This window comes from Netta rufina (assembly GCF_964035555.1).
Source record: "Netta rufina genome assembly, chromosome: 2".
Taxonomy (NCBI): domain Eukaryota; kingdom Metazoa; phylum Chordata; class Aves; order Anseriformes; family Anatidae; genus Netta; species Netta rufina.
The window spans coordinates 10,039,086-10,059,574 of NC_140124.1; the positions used below are offsets into that span (position 1 = coordinate 10,039,086).

Genomic DNA, 20,489 nt, shown 5'->3' on the forward strand with positions numbered 1-20,489 from the left:
ACGTTATAAACAAAAATTGTTTGTTTGTAAAAATTGAACTTTTGGGTTCAAAACATTTGAAGTAGCTTCATCTAACATTACAAAATGCACCTGAGAATTTTTAACCACATCCTTATATTTACCTAAAAGCATCTTGCCTGACAGTTACTAAAAAATCTAATAATCTAGTATGTAAGAAATGTCTTTTTGTCTTTCTTGTATTAAAATTAGTAAAGGAGATGAATAAAACTACACTAAATTGTATTTGTGTCCTCTAGGACCAGGAAACCTTGAACAAAAGAACCTCTTTAGCAAGTTTAATTGCATGATATTAGACACAAGTTGGGGGAAGACAATCAGCTGGGGGCTAGCAAGGAAGAATAACAGGTAAAACGAGTGGAGAATCTGTCTGCTATGAAGACTGGAAGTCAGAGCATCACTCTTACAGATAGTTGTGAAAGCTCTAAGCTTTTAGAGAATTTATGAGCCACGTACATCAGGATGGTCAAGGGAGGTGTTGTTAACAGAATACTGTTGGACACAAAGTTAACTTCCAGACTGAGGTGAGTTTAAAGGCCTTGGGAGAAATAGCACTGAGATGTCGGGGAAAAAAAAAAAAAAAAAAAAAAAAAAAAAAAGAGAGAGAGAGAGAGAGAGAAAGAAATTCTACTGCTTCAAGTAGCATTCATATGCAGGACACAAGAGATGTGGTTAAACTAGGGAACTAGGGTCTCCCATCAATTTCTGGTAACCTGGTCTCAAAAATTCAGAAGGAGATTCCTGAGTGCCCCACTGGCAACCTACCTGATGGACCAAGATATGACGTAAACAAAAGACTAGAAGTATAATCTGTTAATTATCTGTAGTTTGAATAAACATGTTAATTGACGATCAGAGGGCTGGAGCACCTCTCCTGTGAAGGAAGGCTGAGATAGCTGGGGATGTTCAGCCTGGAGAAAAGAAAGCTCCAGGGAGACCTCTTTGCAGCCTTTCAGTAATTAAAGAGGTCTTATAAAAAGGATGGAGAAGGGCTCTTTACACAGGTAAATAATAATAAGACGAGGGGAGATGGTCTTAAACTAAAAGAGGATAGATTTAGATTAGACATTAGGAGGAAATTTTTCACTGTAAGGGTAGTAAGGCACCAGCACAGGTTGCCCAGAGAAGCTGTGGGTGCCCCATTCCTGGAGGTGTTCAAGGCCATGCTGGATGAAGCCTTAGCAAACCTGATCTAGTAGGTGGCATCCCTGTCTATGGCAGGGGAGTTGGAGTTAGATGGTCTTTAAGGTCCCTTCTAACCCCAGCCATTCTATGTTTAACAGAATCACAGAATAGCCAAGGCTGGAAGGGACCTTTGAAGATCATCTAGTCCAACCCACCTGCTGAACAGGATCACCTATGGTTCTGTGATTCTATGATTAAAAACAAGCTTTCTCCATAAGGAGGTTTTTGAGAATGACTGGTGGGGCTAGGGGTTCCAGCAGGAAGAAGTCAAAGAGGCTGAACACGTTACATGAAAACAACAGAAAATGGTAATTGAAAAAGCAACTCACACTGGTTAATTAAATCCAAAGCACTTGATTAAGTGATCAACAATGGCTATTGACACACAGAAAAACTAACAGAAGTATGAGAGGAGGACAAATCATTTGGGACTTCCCTTAGAGCACATATTCCAAAATTCCCAAAAGATTCTTTCTAGAATTGGGTTTATTTAAAAGGGAATTGAATTAAATTTCACACTAAAATGGTAAAACTAAAAGTCAGAATGAGACATAATAGCAATTCAAGCATCTGCTAACATAACTCTCCCTCCTTCTGTGTCCTTGTAAGTTGAACCCTTGCCTTCAGGATTTCAAATTCTGATAACTTTTATTTTCTGAAGGGTTACCTCAGAGTCCTTATGAAATATATTTCTTCCATTATCTCTGAGAGCAGGTCTTTGTTCCCTACTTTTTGCCAAGCCTCTGTCTATCTCTGGCTCTCTCTCTGATGTTTGCATGCTGCCAAGCCTCAACTTTCACTCTCTACTGTCTGTCTCTCCATGCATTACATAAAAACTCTTCCCCAAAACGTCATCCTTTGTGTGTGTGTGTGTGTGTGTGTGTGTGTGTGTGATCCCATCTTTTTCAAGTGTAGCCCCTTGGAAAATGCCACAAGCATTTCAAAGCAACACAGTGTGGTCAAAACAAGAACATTCCACAATCCTGTTGCCTTCAATCCCATTAATAAATTTTAATAGGCCAAAAGAATCTATCCAGGCTACAAAAGTTTCTGTCTCAGTTTCTTGAAATGCTGGGCAGATATTGTAAGGTCATCCTAGAAATTCCTTATTTCTCACACCAAAGTGTTAGGATGGATAATCAAGTAAATATAACATTATTCTTACAGGGGGATGAGGATGTAAAAATGCTCACAGTGTTTTAAACTCTCAAATGCTCCTATAACAAACTGTGTATCACTAGGGGAAAAAAAGATGCCTTTTGAAAGTATGGTATTAAATGTCAAATTCATTAGTGACATGACCTGAAATCATTAGGTCTTTCTTTCTAAACTAGCTGCATATGTGATGTTTGGATTCCTATTTGTGTTATTTTCAGATCAAAATGAAACCACACAGAAAATACTGTACTTTATTATTGTGTGTCTTTTTTTTTTTTTTTTTTTTTTTTTTTTCAAAGAATGACTCAGGCCTTGATATTTAGGCTACTTTCAAGTCAAATATTTAAAGCCCACATCCTAACCATAAGCACACTTACTGACATATTGGAAGGTCACTGGAACATGAGAAGATAGAGTGAGGTCTAAGCAAAAGACCTACAAACTAAATATCTTCCACACTGGAAGAAAGGCAACTGTAAAAAACTAGAACTGTTTTCTTATATTTTCATCAAAGTACAGAACCAGTTGCAAACAGTTTCAGATGTATTAAAAATCAAGCCTGTGGCATTTTCTGCTTGTGCATTCATATTTCATTAGGTGCAATGACTTTATCTTTTATCCAGCTAAAAATGCCATTCAAATTGGCTGCTATACTTACTCTTTCACTGTCACAATATAGCCATATTCTTTCTCCTCGGTAGACTTCACTTCAAGCTGTAAACCTTGTCCTGCATTTTTCTGAGGCTGTTCATAGGAGTTTCCATCCTGCATCAAAGCATTCTTAATCCAGTAGTGGGTCTCATTCGGGTCTTTGGAGTCAGATTCGGTGCTCTTTTCAGATGTCAGCTCCCTGGAGAAAGTCTCGCTTTTTACATTTTCCACACCCACATTTATTTCTTCTGAAGAAGCAGAGTCAGTGTCTTCAGATTTTTTGGTTTCTGACTTGGTAGATTCTTCAGGTATTACATCTTTAGGCATATTTTCAGGTATTGCATTCTCTTTCAATATCTTAACTAGTTTTGAAGTGTTCTCCTGTATTAAAAGAATATTATTATTTATAAAACTAAACATGTGTTACAATGAACCGAACCTGGATATAATCCTTCAAATTCACACTAATATGATAGTGTCTATCCTTACAGATGACTTATGGTCATTTTCTTAATTTCTATATTCTGCAAAACTATGCAATAACACAATATTTATTCAGTAATAATAAAAGAACATTAAATTATGCCACTGTTCAGTAGGTGAAGAAATTCTATTAATAGTTATTTCCTTCTTCAAATATCACAGAATCTTGATAGCCCTTTCTTTGTCTTGAACAGCTAGAAAAAAATGCTGATGAAATTTTTCATAGTGTTCATTTTCATGAGTGTGTGTTTAAGTGTCGATAAGAGTGGAAGTTTGTTATCAAATAGGTTGATGAAAAGGAGAAATACTAGAAATATCCATGAATATTTGCAAAAGTGTTGGAACTGGAAACATGCATATCTCTTTTGGGTCTCAGAAGTCATAACACAGGAAAGGAAATATAATAAACATATAAAGGAAAACATATGTAATTATGTGACAAATTATATTTCACTTATTCATATCCAGAAACTGTTGTGAGAAAATCTTTGTGAGTGATCCACTAAGTTACAAATATAATCCCTGAAAAAATCTGTCTCATACCCTTAAACAATAAGCAAATGAGTAAATGTCAAAACACATGCCTGGAACAACTCGTTAGCTAGTTTCATTACACAAAAATTTGTTGCAGCCAAACATTTGATATGAGATGATGGTTTATGGGCACTTTGTGCTCTGCGTCACAATACATTCTTTTCTGTCACATCCACTATTCAAACTGTCACCAAGAAATCTACACATAGGATCCTCTATAAATCAATGGTGAATGCAGCACTTCATCCCTACAAATAATTTCATGTGGGTGGTTAAATCTCCTGCCAATTTGCCCACCTGTGTGTTTTCCTTGCTTGGTAGATGGGCAGCTATTGAAGAGATTTTACTGTGAACAGGAGAGGGTTTACCTATTTTGATTCTTGCAGTTTTAATTTTTGATAGAGGATATAGCAGGAAAACTTTCACTTCAGTTTTTAAAAATGTCTCTTTGAGATCTCTGTGCAACGCAGAAAAAGAAAGATAAATAGACCTTGGAAATGGCTGATTATAGGACATAAGCCTATAGGGTATGATTCAAAGCTCAGGAGGAATTGTCATGGTTTTGGCTTGGAACAGAGTTAATTTTCTTCGTAGAGGCTTGTATGATGCTGTGCTTTGGAATTCTAATGAAAATAATGGTGATAACCCACCAACGCTTTAGTTGTTGCAGAGCAGCACTCACACAGAGCCAAGGATTCTTCAGTTTCTTGTGCTGCCCTGCCAGCGAGGAGGCTGGGGGTGCACTAGAGACTGGGAGGGGACACAGCTATCCTAAATCTGATGTTACTACCTGGGGAATTGGTTTTAATGCCTAAACCTTTGTAAATATCTCTGATACTCAACAATTTGGAAGAATTAATTATAAAGTGAAAAACTGAAGAATGATAGATACCACGCAAGGGGAGGGAATTTTGAACCCTCCCATATGTGTGTGCCTTCATGTTTACTCCAGTGTTTACTCATCTGCCTCTCAAAACCAGAAATTATCTGAGCAATGTCACTTACATTCCCCAGAACCAGAAACCAAATGACAGGGGAAAGTAGGGTGTTCTTAATAGAACACCTCAATACTCAAAATTTACTAACCAGGGGAGAAGTCTGAATTTGTCTGAACTTTGGGATCTCTTATAAACTCTGAGTATTTACAACTGAAAGAAAGGCAAAACAGGACTTGATTTTTTTCTTTAAACTGCAACACCTGTCTTGGTTAAGGTTTAGAAAAATCTTCATCTAATATTTCAATGTATCAACAACAATCTCTTTATGCTGTGATACTGAATTATACCCGCACAAGATATAAAACCAGTCTTATGATTCAAAAGTGTGTTTTTGACTTTCAATGTATATAGACCTAATATTCTGACATGGAATACTTGTGTTTTAAAATACTGGTACTCTACCTCTTGATCAGTTCTGGCACTGGCTTCATGCAATCCATTGTCTGTAAGATGTGAAAAGCACAAATACATAGTTATGAAGGGAAAACATCATATGTGAAACAAACACTGCTTATAGGCTGTTTTATTTGTAGCAGTGGCCTTTTCATGCAATTTAAACATTAAGACATCAAAGCTGAAAGGGCAAAGTAAAGAGCACTGTATAATTCAGTATTGTTATTCTAACCCCACTTTGATAGCCAATTAATGCAAGATCAATAGACGGGGTACTTCAAGAGCCAATCTAATGGTGTTATTTTGCTAATTAAGTGTCTGATCTTCATATCAGTTTATCAATATCTAAGAAAAATAATTATTTTAGCTGGCTGAAAGGGTCATTAAAGAAAAAAGAAACATATACACCCCTCACACATATTTTGGTCATGAAAAAGAGCTATTTCTACGTACTATTTTCTACCAAAACTGTGTTACAGTTTAACTACAGTGATGATATGCGGTCACATCATTAACCTCAGTCAAATAATGCTGGCTCTTTGGTTTATGAACTAAGACTTATTCATTTCTCCCAGCATGAGTCAGGACAAGCCCTCAAGACTGCTCATTTTAATCTACAAACAGAATTGGCAATTAAAATAACCAGAGTATCCCTCATAAGTAAGGCTTTAAATATATCACCATTGTAATAATTCTCCTACTTTTGACTGGAAAAAAAAGACTAGTTTAAAATCACTGTTTGTCACTAATATCATATGTTTTTAGGTGTCCTAGATATCGTAACATTCCTAAAGTAGACAATGGATAAATGGTAACTTAAGGACCATTCTGGAATCTGCTCATGGATGGTAAATACTGTGGCTCCTGGATTTGTATCAACATGAAAATATGTGTTCTGACAGAAGCAAATAACCATAATAACCTTTTTAGTTTCCTAAGCTTGAAAAGGAACAAGTTGTTTTCTATGTGTACCTGTCTAAGACTTTCTTCTGCAAAATAATTGTGGTATATTAAGGAATTATTATCTGTAAAATGCAATTATTTTTTTTCCACATATTTTGAAACACATTCTTGGAATATAATCATTTTTCATTATCATTTTGCTTAAACATCTCATTTTCAAGAATGGAAAATTAGAACACACAGCATAAAGCAATTTGTCTTTCAATATAATTGAGTGTGTAGGTTTATCTTGTTTGTGAAGCTTGAAGGCCAAAGGTTCACAAAAAAGATGTATTTTAGGTAAATAAACTATACGCTGTAAAAAGAAAACAACAAAGCTAACATTTTGTAGCCTTTGGGGAAAAATACAAAAATGTTCCCTTCTGTCTTCTTTAAAAACAATTAAGAAAAAGTCTAGCACTAATATGAATGAAAGGAAAATTAGGATAGCTATCTTTTGCTGCACTTAATTCTCAGAATTAATACCTGGTATGTTAACATTGCTTTCCGTTAATGCATTATGGATTTCTGTTCTTCCTTGAGCATCTCCTGTCTTCATTTGTGCTTCCATTTTTTCTTCTCCATTTTTTCCAGCACTCTCTTCTGTTTCTTCCTGAATACCAGCAGTCTGAATTGCATTGGCAATAGTATCAGCAATCTCATCCAGTTCTGTTGAGCTGAGATTCTCCACATTCACTTGGTGTTTCTCTAGGTCCTTCAATACACCTTTAATAAGTGTTTCTGGATCACAAAACAACATAAGCACAAGATTTAGCTGCATACAAGAAGTATATGTGCTTGTATCTGTATCTTTCTTTCTTTTCTGAAAGGTATCTTTTCCTTAACGAAGACTGTCTTTTTTTTTTCAAAGTTCACTTATGAGGGACCTACAAAGATCATGTGGCTCAACTGCTTGACCAAAGTTAACCAAACGTTAAAGCATAGTATTGAGGACATTATCCAAATGCATCCTGAATGCTGACAAACTTGGGGCATCAGCCACCTCTCTAGGAATGCTGTTCTAGTGTCTAGTGACCACCCTCACAGCAAAGAAATTTTTCCTGAAGTTCAACCTGATAAAGGGGAAAATATTATCAGATGGGTTAAAGAAAACGTTTTGCTTCTCATAGCACTAGGAAAGAAGAAGTAGTAAACGGCTCTTCTGCTCCAGGGAATAGGCAGCAGGACATCTGTGATTAATTGTCATTGGGAAAAGAGGATGAGATGTTGGACACATCTGTTTTGTTTTGTTTTGTTTTTTGGTTTGGTTTGGTTTGGTTTTGATCCCACAGTGTTAGAATCATAGAATCATCCAGTTTTAAACACACCTAAGTGTGACTGTTAATAAAGTTTTGTCAGACTGTGACAGCCAACAGAGATTATGGTACCACGCTGAAATAGTAGAGTATTTTGTGCAAGAAAACAAGTATTCAGTAATGAGAATCAAAGACTTAATCTGTGTCAAACTCTACAGGCCAGAATGCTTAGGACTAAAATTTGGTGGAAGCTAACAGCAAATGCTGAATATTTTCCTTTCTACTTTTTATTGTACTGTATCCATCCCCTATATAAGAAAATACAGTACATACATAATGACTAAATGCTTTAATTTAGAAAGACAATCTGCAAGATAAAATTGATCTAAACTGCAAAAAAAAGTTTTCACCAGACCTGATCAAACTGAATTCAAGAAACTTTTTCAAGAAGCACACCAGCTGTTTAGAAGATGGTCATTAGGAAAGGGTGCATAGCAGAAATGCAGGAAACTAAGCTGTAGGATATACCAGCACTGCCAGATTACTACAGAAGTTTTGTTTCTGCTTAGGTATCACTTGTGTTCTTATGTTTTATAGAACTATCGACCAATAACATGACAGAAAAACCTAAATTATTGAAGCAGAGCTAATAAAGTCAGCAAAGAAAAGACAGAATACATGTCAGTTCAAAATCAAAACTAAAACTTTTCAACTAAATGTATAAAGACACATTGCAGGGCACATCACAGTAGGAAAAAGTATTCTTGGAACACTCTTTGATTACCTGACATCACTGCATCTACAAAAGAATGAAAACCACCATGATTTCAGTAACTGTGTTTTTAAAGAGCTTGTATCCATTTATCCATTAATATGAATAAGCCATGATGTATAGCAGTTAAAAATCTATGAATTAAATTTTGAAGGTTTTTGAAAACATCTGCAATAATATTTAGAATTGTTAATGACCATATTTAGTGCAGATGAAGGATCTACCTCTGTATTTCTGAACTCCTTTGAAAATGTGGTATGGACATGCAAAATGTCTATGCCAAGAGTGAGAGACTTCTAAGAAAACCCATCATTCATTCATGTCATTTTCTTCATACACAAACATACCCAAAACATCTGATTAGAGCTCCATACGTGAGTTTCCCACAAGCCAGATGTGTTTCCTAACTATTGAATGATTCTGACAGCTTTAGGGTCCCTCACCTTTTTGAAGCATTTTTGATTTGTTCAGCTTCAGAACAAAAACCACATTTCTTTCCTGTTGCATTAGAATCCCTGTTTTCTAGCCATAACACATTGAGAAAAATGTCGATCTGGTTCTGTGGCTTCCAAGCTATTAGTAAACATTTTACCTAGAAATTAGATTTATGAAAAACTTTCAAAAACACATACATGTGTTTAAACAATTGAAGTACTTCAGTGTTTAGTAATACTATAAAATTTTTAGTAAAATGCATAGGGAGACGTTTCCAGCAAATCTGAGCAAACAGAACACAATGAAAGCCAATGTCATTGAGTAAAAGTTGTATAAACTATGTACATTCATTCAAGATAAACAAGCCAGTTCAAAGTACAGGTATTCTGTAAGAGACTCAAGTCTAAAGAAGCTCGTAATTCTGATTTGAAAAATCAGCAATGTGGGGTTTCCAAGCAGAAAGTAAGTTTTGAGTCTCAGAAAAATAACTCACTCCTGCATTTGCCTGTCAAGTTTTATTCAAGCTAGGTTCTGGCCATTATATCAATATTTTAAGACAAATCTTGTTTAAAAATTTGTTTATTCTTGCAGATCATTAGCAAATGATTGGACAAGGCTAATACACAAATAAATATAAATGCATCTATTAAAAAACACTCTTGGGTAATTTAAAAGAATTATTATGAATTTCCTAAAATCAGAAAATATTGTTATAGAAAGATCAAAAAGCAGTGTGATACTGCAATGGGACAGCAGTTAAAGAGCACATGTACTTGAATACACATATGCCTGTATACTCATATGCCTTTATACTCTCCCTCAAACCACTTTGAAAAAGAGTCAGCAATGCTCAGCCATGTTTCACAGGACTTATACTGCAATACAGATTTCTGCTTTAGCTCCAGCTTCTGAATTGAAGGAGGCACACTGTGTTCCGTAGTTACTATGGAACTGTGATGACCTTAAAAGCACATATATCATAGATGATATAAATTTTAATATCAGTTTCACCAGTTGAATTCCCCCTAGTAGATAACAATAGCAGCTTAGCAAGGGAAAACAGCTTTTTATTGTAGAGCACATAAATCATGCTCCATACACCACTGATGCAACTGCCAAAGCCAGTTTGCTCAACAACAAGTGGTGTGGCAGCAGTAACTTTACTGAAATCATAATGCATCTCTTCCTCCTCAGGATAGTCCCACATGGTGGACTGTCCCTTTCTAACCCATCATAACACCACATATCAGCTGTCCTCAGCAGTTGAGAATCACCCAGACAAGACAGATCTGCAAGACAGAGAACATACACAAATATTCGTGTTCCATAAAACATCTGAATTACTAATTTTGTGACCTTAACAAAGCAATGGAGAAAGATATATTCTGTAATATTTAATGCACTGAAAATGAGTAGACTAGAACAAATCACTTAAAACTGAGGCAAATTCTAAATACTGCTGGTGCAGAAAGCATATTAATGATTCCCCTATTGCACTGTGACTACAAAGGCAGCACCCACACATATCATGCTACTCCTAGAAGTAATAGTTTCCAAATCTGATAAAAAGTAGCTCCACATTTTCTTCTCTTGTATTCCTCCCTCAGGGTGCCTTGTTAGCTAATTTACCTGCCACTGTTCCACCACGATTCTCAGTGTTAATCTGCTCAGTACCTTCTGGATCGTTCTGCCAGTTAATTTACTTTGTCTAATCCTGTATTAGATGCAGCAGAGAACTGAGGTCATGTGACTGCCCTGCATACTTTCCAGTTTTTGAACAGTTCTGTGGTTTAGATAATGTAAGAGAGAAACAAACGACAAATACACAAAAATCCTGAAGCACCAGAGAGACTGGAGAAAGACTAAAAGCAGAAAGTGATCTTAAAGTCAGCCTGGCAAATGTGAATCCAAACCATCATCATTCCAACAGACAGCACTTCAGACCATGAAGACAATGTTATCTGTCCTCACTGCTTCCTTAAGAGACTATTAAGTGGCTCAAAAATACAAAGGAATCCATATTATTTCCTACTCAAATGATCAGAATTTTATATCTATGCAACATTTAAAAGCTAATGCAACAGAAGAAGTTCCTACAGGGCACGTTATGTATGTGAAGTCAAAGCAGCACAACCCAATGAATTGTGAAACATGTTATTCCCTCTAAGTGTTAAGCATTTTTTTCCCAGTTGGCTCCTACCAGGAAAGGTGAAGTGGAACAGCTGGAGGATAATGAAACCAGCATGTGCCTAGTTTGTTTTGAGTCTAGCAACAAAATTGTCTAACCTGTGCAAGAGACTTACAGTGCCACCTGGATTTGATTTTACATTATAGTTCGTTCTTTGAAACCTATTATCTCTGGGCACCATACCAAGAATGCTTTCACTTCTGAGCATCCGTTAGATTGCAAGCATTATCTTTTCTCTGCTGCAACTTTGATGTTTTTGTGTGTTCTGGTTTTGTTGATTTCAAAATTAAAACAAATAAAAATAAAAACAATCAAACTGAAAAAGAAAAGAAAAGAAAAGAAAAGAAAAGAAAAGAAAAGAAAAGAAAAGAAAAGAAAAGAAAAGAAAAGAAAAGAAAAGAAAAGAAAAGAAAAGAAAAGAAAAGAAAAGAAAAGAAAAGAAAAGAAAAGAAAAGAAAAGAAAAGAAAAAAAGAAAAGAAAAAGAAAAGAAAAGGAGAACCATACCCACAAATCAAAGAACCTTAAACTTTATGGAGGATACTAACTACAGAGGCAACTCAAAAACAAAACAAAACAAAACAAAACAAAAACTCATATATCACTAAATTCATTGGAGTACTGTTAACTACAGTGTAACATATGTAACTGCTTCGCAATGGCTGAGAAAAAATTCTATAATTTTTCAGGCATTTTTGACCACTGGAATAACATCAATAGTTAGGTTAGTTTAGAGAAAAAATGAAGTGAATGAGAGTTTTTTTTTCTAAACTCTTCTTGATCCGCAGCCATGACATGAAAATCCACCTTGCATTGCAAAGCAGCACTTAAAATGCTTCACAGCATCCTATGAGATGTTACGCTCCATGTTCATTTAAATATCTGTCAAACTATCACATACAAAAGAAATCAGGATGTTGTCATAGTTAAGTAGCATTAGCAAAAAATAAAAAAGATGCAAATTCAGCAAATGGGTTGGTCATTATAGATTGTCCAGCCACATCTTACTATAAACCTACCTGTTTGGATTACTGTTTGTCCACATAGCCACATAACTGAGAGATTCCTCCCCTTTGTTCTATGTTCTGTGCCAAAATTTATGTCAGTGTTAATTTCTGTGTCTAACTGAATTTTACCCATGGTCCTTGAATTTCTAGTTAGACACGGAAAAAATTAACAAAACTAGGCATTTCTATATTACCTATATATAGTGTGGGATGCATGCATAAGAACAGATGTGACAGCAAAGATATACCCATAATTATGTGTTGTTTGGAAAATGCTTTGAAAATATAATGAGTTACATAAATGCTACGGCTTACCAAGTGCCATATATTTCTGCATGCATATGGAAGGTGGGTTGAAGAATGTGGGTAGATGTTTGCAGGAAAAGAGTAGTTAGGATGGGGAACATTAGTATTCTCAGTATTATGGTAGAAAGATATAAATATGTCAATAGCAAGAGATGTATCTGAATAACTGTATATATATATTTCAAAAATGCTCAGTGAACATGAGGGAAACATCAGGTACATTAAAATAGATAAATATCAACTTTACCATCCACTACACTCAGAGGGTCCTTTGGTTCATCCTGGGAAGCAGATTTATGATTCAGCTTCTCAGAGGTTGGCCCCAGCACTCCAGATGCAGGCTTTGTCTGGAACGGTTTCTTCATTTTGAAATCTTCTGCTTTTCCTTTGGCAAAAGTTCCATCAAAAGGGCTGACTGGAGAAGAGTAGAATCTACCAGCATAAATGTGAGACCCTTTAGTCCTGCTGTGAGAGCTTTTATCATTGCTTTGTGCTGACAAGTTCTGAGTGATGTACGTATGCAGCGCAGCCATCAGAGTTTTTTGGTCAAGCCCCACTTCTGGCTCTGATGAGAACTTGTCTGGCTGAGGCTGGTTGAAGGTTCTCCCATGGGGATTTTCAGCGTACTGTTGATGGGATGTTGATGTGTGGGCCAAAGGAGGTGCTCTTTCTTTGGGTTTTTGCATCATGTAGTACCTAATAGGATCATTATAGATGTAGCTCTAGAGAGAGTAGAAGGTAGAAATAAAGGCCTGGGTCAGTATTGCTTTGTAACTGTTATTGTTATGCAGGAATCACAGGCACAACCCTATGTGTTTTACTGATTGGGAAAACAAGAATTAGAATCTGTAATGTGTACACAGATTGCAGCCCTTAAACTGTTAAGTTTGCAAAGAGGCACTATCACTTTGGTAAAAATTTTGCAAAACAATTTGTTAGATTATTAAAAAGTAAGAGACAGAGATTAGAGAGAGAAAGATAATATTCAAACTTGATGTTAACTGTGTATCCACTTTTTGTATTCAGTTGGACAAAGACAATTCAGTAAAAGCAATTCTCCTTTGTATTTCACTAGACTTCAGAGAATAACTTTTTTTTCTTAATTACTTACCAAAAACTAGCAAGAAAAAATGAAAATGACATTTTTTAAAGAACACTGAGAAAATGTAAAAAAAATGTTGTATATAAAAGATACTTTGTTCTATTTTAAATGAAATTGTTCATTTTTTCACTAAATTAAATTTGTAATCAGGATGTCCTTTGAAAGTATAAAGAAACGTAAAAGCAGCCATTAAATAGATTTTGAACTCCTTGATTATATTTAAGTAAAACAACTCAGCAAATTAAACAAAAATGTGTAAGATGGTTCAATTACCCTAAAGACACATTTTAATTTGAATAAATGCTGGGAAAAAAAAAAAAAAAAAAAAAAAAAGTGGTAAGAGTGGGCTGCCACTAAAGTTTTCTATACTCAGTTTCAGATTTTCAAAGATGTACCAAAAGAAAATCCAAAATTGCAAGACAATATCTGTTGTTTTCATGTACTACTTTTTGTTGAAGAAATTTAATTTTGAGGACAAATTATAAATGCCCCATAACCACTTTAAACCTTAAGAAAACTTTTATTAGTGTTACATATACTATAATTTAATCCTAAAATCATTTTTTTTTTTAATGATTGCAGCCTGGAGGCAGGATTTTATCTTTTTAAGAAACTAGTTTTACCATCTCTGCTGTGTTTTTTTTTTTGTTGTTGTTGTTTGTTTGTTTGTTTGTTTTGGTTGGTCAAATGGTCATACAAACCACACGACAGCCTGGGAAACTTCAGATAGTAATAATTTCAACTCTCTATGAGTTATAGCAGATCTCTCGTGTCTCTGCACTGACAGCAGAATGGTTTGGGACAGAAACCTGTGATATACATCCACAGAAATGCAAAAACTGCACACCAGAGGAGAGAAATTAGTAGAATTCAGATAGAAAATTCATTATTTATATATTTCCTATTAGAGTTTTTAAAGGCAAAATATATAAGGTCATGAAACTATTCCAGAAATGAATAAAATACTTTATATTTTATCTAGTTCCTTATTTATGGACAGCAATTTTTCTCTCCATCTGAACAATGCATTTCTTCTGATAACAGATAGTTGATTTTATAATGCCCTCAAGGGTTATCCTCCCCCTGAGAAGTGACTGAAGAGGTTCAATCCATGATTCCATATCATAATTTGTATATTTATGGCTCATGAAACTTTTATTACCAAAAAAAAAAAAAAAGGCATTTGGCTTCTTTGGCCTGTGATCCACCAACACAAGGCTTTTGACTTTTGCTGTAACATAGCATAGCATGTTTTGTTAATGCCAAGAAATTGGACTAGAGTAAGACAGTGTCAAAGAATATAGCGTTAGAGATCAAGCAGCCGTGTGTGTGAAATATTTTGATGTCCCCCGGGACCTGTATCAAACAGCAGCACTGTGGCTCTGGTTCAGTGCCCCAGCTGCAGGCAACGCATGGCTCTGCTCAACACCAAGGGGGGAGCCAGTTGTCAGAATACAAGTTGAATGCTATCTACGTACTTAATGGCAAATCCTGGATGTGAAAAACTACTAGTCAAGCATATTTCTGTCTCAGTGTCCATGGGTCTTTGCATGGGGTAATTAACTCTTAATGACACCACCCAGGAGGAAGTGCAGAGGACAACACAAAGCAGACACAGACACCAAGCGCTCTGCAGACACGTGCACCCTGTCACCCTTCCCTACCTCCATGCTCCCTACCTTGCCATCTTTCAGAGGACCTTTTGGGGACTAGAGCAGGGAGAATATGGAAAGAGAGAAACATGACAGGGGGAGAGGATGTCTTCAGCCAGGGAAAGACATTATATCGGTTTGATCTACCTCGTGTAACTATACCCTGATTTGGATCGCTCTCTGATGTACAGCCTCCTCTTTTGTATTTAAGGATTTAACAATAAACCAAATCCTAGGGAGAGCATAACTGCTCGACACTCTCAACCACTTCTGAAAGATTAGGGTCAGGTGATTTGGGCTGGCTTTTGATGAGCTATTTAACAAGTCTAAATACCCTTTAACAGTAACAGATCTATGATTTTCTGCTCTTGCAGACAAGCACATCTAGAAAGAAAATGCAACACCGAGTGATTGTATACAAATTGCATATAAGTAAGAGCCAGTCCTGGGTTCAGAGCTGCACCTCTGTCAAGAAGGGGCAGCGTCTCGGCAGCTTGACAGGTCACACTTTGGGCAGCAAAGGATAAAATATTAGAAGTTCTAATTAAAGCCTAGCATCGACAGCTCAGCTGTCTTCCCAGTGCACTCAGTTACCAGCCCATCTGATGTAGCTTAGACTGACTTAATTAAGGGTCTCTCACAGCTGTATGGCAATCCTTAACTTGGATGACAAAAAAACAAACAAACAAACAAATAAAAAAAAACTTCCTTAAAGCCCTTGCTCCTCACCATCTCAAAGAAAACAGCACCAAAAATGTATGTGCCAACAGAAATGTGCAAGATACATAAAAACGCAGCAACGGATAACTGCAGCCCTAGACTACAAGAGTGTAGAACTACAAGATTGCAGAACTACTAAAAAACACTCTACTAAGTATAAAACTGGTTTATACAGAGTAAGGTTAGTATATAATTCCCTATTATTATGACGAACAATTTTTTAAACAGATAAGGTACTGTTCAATTATCTCATGTCATTGATATAACATCTTTAAAAAATACTCTGAATTGCTAAAACACTCATTAAAAAAAAAAATATTTCTCCATCTGCAAAAGATTTTCCTCTTGTTCACCACCTTTCAAATAAGTTATCTCAATAATTCACACATTATCAAAAAAAAAAACCCATAACACACCTTTCTGAAGATAGAATTGTTAGGGCAATGTCTTCTGTAGTTTAGGTATGTAGGTAACTGACATTTTCTGTATGAAAGTTCACAGAAGGGCACATTAAATTACACCTTGCAAATGCATTCTGCAAGTCTATGAACTATACTTTTTGTTTTTCAAGAAATAAAATAAAAGGGGGAAGGATGAGATACATACATCACAAGGCATAGATAAATACTATGCAATTTATCCACCAAGGAGCAGACAGATTTGAATGTCTGGCCCAAGAGCAGAAGGAATGGAATTAAATTTATGACAAAATGGTTCATTTCTTGAGAATACATCTGCTCAATGTTATAGGGAAATAGGCTAACAAAAATTATATAGGAATGCAGAAGGAAAATATGTCCCTCCCTCAATTTCATTTAGCCTTTTCTCTTTGTTTTCTGTTGTTGTTGGTTGGTTGGTTGGTTGTTTTTTTTTGTTTGTTTGTTTGTTTTTTTCAGTTATTAATTCATGTTTGCTGCCACATAAATTTGGTTGGACTATGACTCCACCCACATTGTTTTATTTACTGTGTCTATGTGAGATAGTGACATTACACTCCCTAAAATTAGAAAACACAACAAACACTAGCACCAGGCCTTCCCTCATCAACATTGAGTTAAAATAAAAGTTTCCAAGGGCTACTAAAAATAAAATGATCTCATACTTAACTCACTGTGTGGAGGGAAAGGAGTTTAGCTTTTTCTGTCAGAAGCAGTCTAAGTACTTTGCAAACCACACACACTTGCCTCATTTCAACCTGCTACATGAGAACTTGCACGTACTCACGTGAATCCCAATCTCACCTGCAGCACAACAGAACCAGCCGATTGCTAGACCAAAGTGTGAGCTGCGAATTCATACACCTCCATTTACCTTTGCCTTGAGAGAAATTCAGCCAACAATGAAATATGAGGGCTGTATCAGTGTTGTGGAGTGGATCACAGTGCAAAAGTCCTTGGGATGGAGCTGGGTAAGCAGTAGCCAGCTCTTTACAGCATCACTGCTAAAGCAGCCAGTCTTGCACAGCCCCACACTAACAAAGGTTTAATTCTTCACTGTTCCCAGGCAGTGCTGCACTGTCAGGAGGATACCTTAGCAGGCTTCAAGCTAGCTGAAGGGGAAATCTCTGCTTTACAAACCTGTGTGTGCTGTAGACACGATGTTACACACTGCACCAAGTTCATTGTTAGGTTTGTCTGAAAATAACAGGCAAGCCCAATGAAAAAATTCAATTTTCTGAGAAATAGTGGAACAAAAGCCTTTTCTACCAACTGATAATGGCCTTTTTGCATAGAGTAGAGAGTGATATTATATCATGCAAGAAATCACTGGGGGGGGGGAATAAAAAAAAACTAGGAAGATGAATATATAATCCAGATTCCACTAAAGAGGCCAAACCAGTGCCTCCTGCAGCAATGGTACAGTACCAGGCCCATGGTCTTCTGACAGATTCACAAGCTTAAGGCAACAGGGGCTATTACGGTCATCTCATATGATCTATTATTTCACTAATAATTTTCTGTAGCTATCTCATATTTTTTCCCTGAGAATTATAACAGCTTTGAAACTATTTAAGGACTACATCAGAGAAGTAAAGATGGCAAAGATTGTTAATTAACATCCTGTAGTTTGCAATGCCAAAAGCCTGATCAAGCAAAAGGACTTCTCAGAATCTCCTTTGGTCAAAACAAGTGATGACTTTGCTTCCTAATTCTGGTTGTGAAACTGCAATGTAACAGAACTGTCTGGGGCCTGACTGTATAGCATTCAATAATCTACACTTATCTACACTTATCTACTACAATTTCAGTTGACAGAGATTTGATTGTGAGCAGTTTATTCTACCATTTTTAAACAAAACAACCTCCAAAATAAAAGAGAAAACATAGGATAACTACACTGCATTCTTTCATGTATAAGTAACTATTTTAAAAATTCACTTTTAAGTCACAAACGTTCCCAGCCATTCTTGGTCTCCTCTGGGATGTTCTTAGCTGCACGCCTACCCTTCAGCCTTCTCTAGCAGACTCTCCTGCATGAATAATTCTTATCATTAGTTGTCATTTCTTGTGCTGCTGAGGAACTTGCTGGCTTTAGTCTTCATAAGTAACTGCTGGTTGTTGTCTCTGTTTCTGAGAAATCTGCATCCTATTGGATAAAATGAAGTTTCTACAGCACTGGGTGAGGAGCTGTCTAATCTGTGTGCCATGCTGGTTTGACTGCCAGCCTCAGAGTGCCTTCAGCTCTCTCCAGCTACCAGATTCAGGAGCTCCCTAACATTAGAACAAGAACCAATAATGCGACAAACAGCCCCTAGTGGATGGTAGAAATTGTGCAGCGTGGTGATCGGTGCCGATAGATATACCAGGGTTTATCAGCCTCCCTTCTATGAGAACAGTTTGCTCATATGTCAATAAGTCTGTTACTTAAGGTTTCAGCGAAAGATGTTTAAACACATTTTCTCTAGGCATATGCTGGTATATTGAGCTAACTCATTATCTAAAGATGATTTACATAGAAACATGAAGATCTTCATCTGCCAAAAGTTGAGCACATTAGCACCAATTCAACATATTTATAACTTCAACATATGAGATATGAGTGTAGAGACTACCTTTATCCGAAGAAATGCAAAAACTTTAAACACATGGCATTTTGGAAAAACAGAGTTGTTTTTGAAAGGGTGGGGAGGGGTCTGAAAAAGAAGGAAATCTTATTGTCCAGTCAGTATTTGAGATTTTAAAACCATCAATCAATGCTTCACCCATTAGTTACTAGAAAGTAATGAATTGGCTTTATAAATAAGCCCCCAGACCTGACACACACCATTTATAATACCATTTCTATAGCACTTGCACCTTCAAATCATTGAAAAAACTATTAATCTTTATAAGACAGCTGTGTGATAAGGGATTAGGATTTCTATGTGAGTCATGGAAGTTCTGTCACCCCACTGTACACAAACCCATAGATTGTAGGTAAAGCCAGGTGTTAACTTTGTGACTCAAAGAGCATGGTTCTGGCACTAGAATCTTCACTTGCCAAATTATTAACCTCAAAAATTAAGTCACATGTTACATTAGATCACTAAAGTCTGCATGTATGGCACAAACAGCTTTCACATAATTTTATTAGGCTTTTTAGCCATGATTCTGTTAGACCCTTGAAAGTACAGGTACCAGTCCTCCCAGAAAAAAAAAAAAAAAAAAGAAAAAAAAATCCTTGACAGATGTGTGCAGATGTGGAATTTACCATGTTTTATTTTATATATTTAGAAATTTGTATAATTATAATATGCAAGACCATTATAATGTATGATATATATATATTTATATATTACAAGTTATGCATAACTTGGAAATTCCTTTTTCTCTTCACTGATCATAAAATGAAGTTAGGCTGACTTGCACTTACACAAACATTAGTATTTGGTTAAATGAATTCTTCTCCAGTTCTTGTAGGGTTTTATCTGTTTGTTTGTTAGAGGACCTTAATGTTTCTATTTAACTGAAAAGAGCCATGGAGAGGAAAATGATCCAACAGATGAAGTACTCATTTGGGATTTGAGGCTTAACTTTAAGTCTACACTCTACCAAAATACTCCTGCATGACCTCAGAAAAGCTATCTAATCTGTGTGTGAAATAGGGATATTAGTTCTTCCCTACTTTGTAAGGGCATTAAGTAAATAAATACATCAATGTTCTGAGACATTCAAATATTACTCTAATGGTTGTTGTGTAGATATGCCAATAGACAGGCAATTCTGTAGCTTCAGGGAGTTACTCTATCAATTATTACTGATATTTTTACTAAACTGTTTATGCACAGGGTGAATTACATTTTTCTTGCAGAATCCAACATATATGAAATATTAATTTTACCATTTACACAAGCAGAATTTAAATGTATACACTGCAGAAAGGTTTTTTGCTTTTCAGCAGTCAGCCATCAAATCAATTCCTGACAATCTTCATTCAGCACTGTATTTTAATCAATGTTAGACAAATAAGGGTCCTGCTTTTCTGAATTACTGCTCCAGATTAAAATAAGCAATGACTGCGTAATTTCTGACTAGTTAATCAGCATAATCACTGTGTGCAGATAAGTTCAGAGTATATCTTGCAGCATTTGTGCACTCCGATTTTCTAAAACAAATACTAATCCTTTTTAATAATTATTACACATCTTAGTTCTTTCAGGAGATCAATTACAAAGACCCAATCGATTTTCAACCCAGCAAAGCTATGAGTAC

General features: G+C 36.0%; 1 protein-coding gene across 1 annotated transcript in view; it reads right to left on the reverse strand.

Moving 5' to 3' along the window:
- PTPRN2 (protein tyrosine phosphatase receptor type N2) overlaps nucleotides 1-20,489 on the reverse strand; it is a gene marked incomplete at both ends in the record, with an annotated part of 643,308 nt that overhangs the window by 386,658 nt on the left and 236,161 nt on the right. The window contains 4 exons of the mRNA XM_084281525.1: nucleotides 3,020-3,393; nucleotides 5,430-5,470; nucleotides 6,849-7,103; nucleotides 12,572-13,046. Coding sequence (XP_084137651.1) covers nucleotides 3,020-3,393; nucleotides 5,430-5,470; nucleotides 6,849-7,103; nucleotides 12,572-13,046 — 1,145 coding nt within the window. The remainder of the gene's footprint in view (nucleotides 1-3,019; nucleotides 3,394-5,429; nucleotides 5,471-6,848; nucleotides 7,104-12,571; nucleotides 13,047-20,489) is intronic.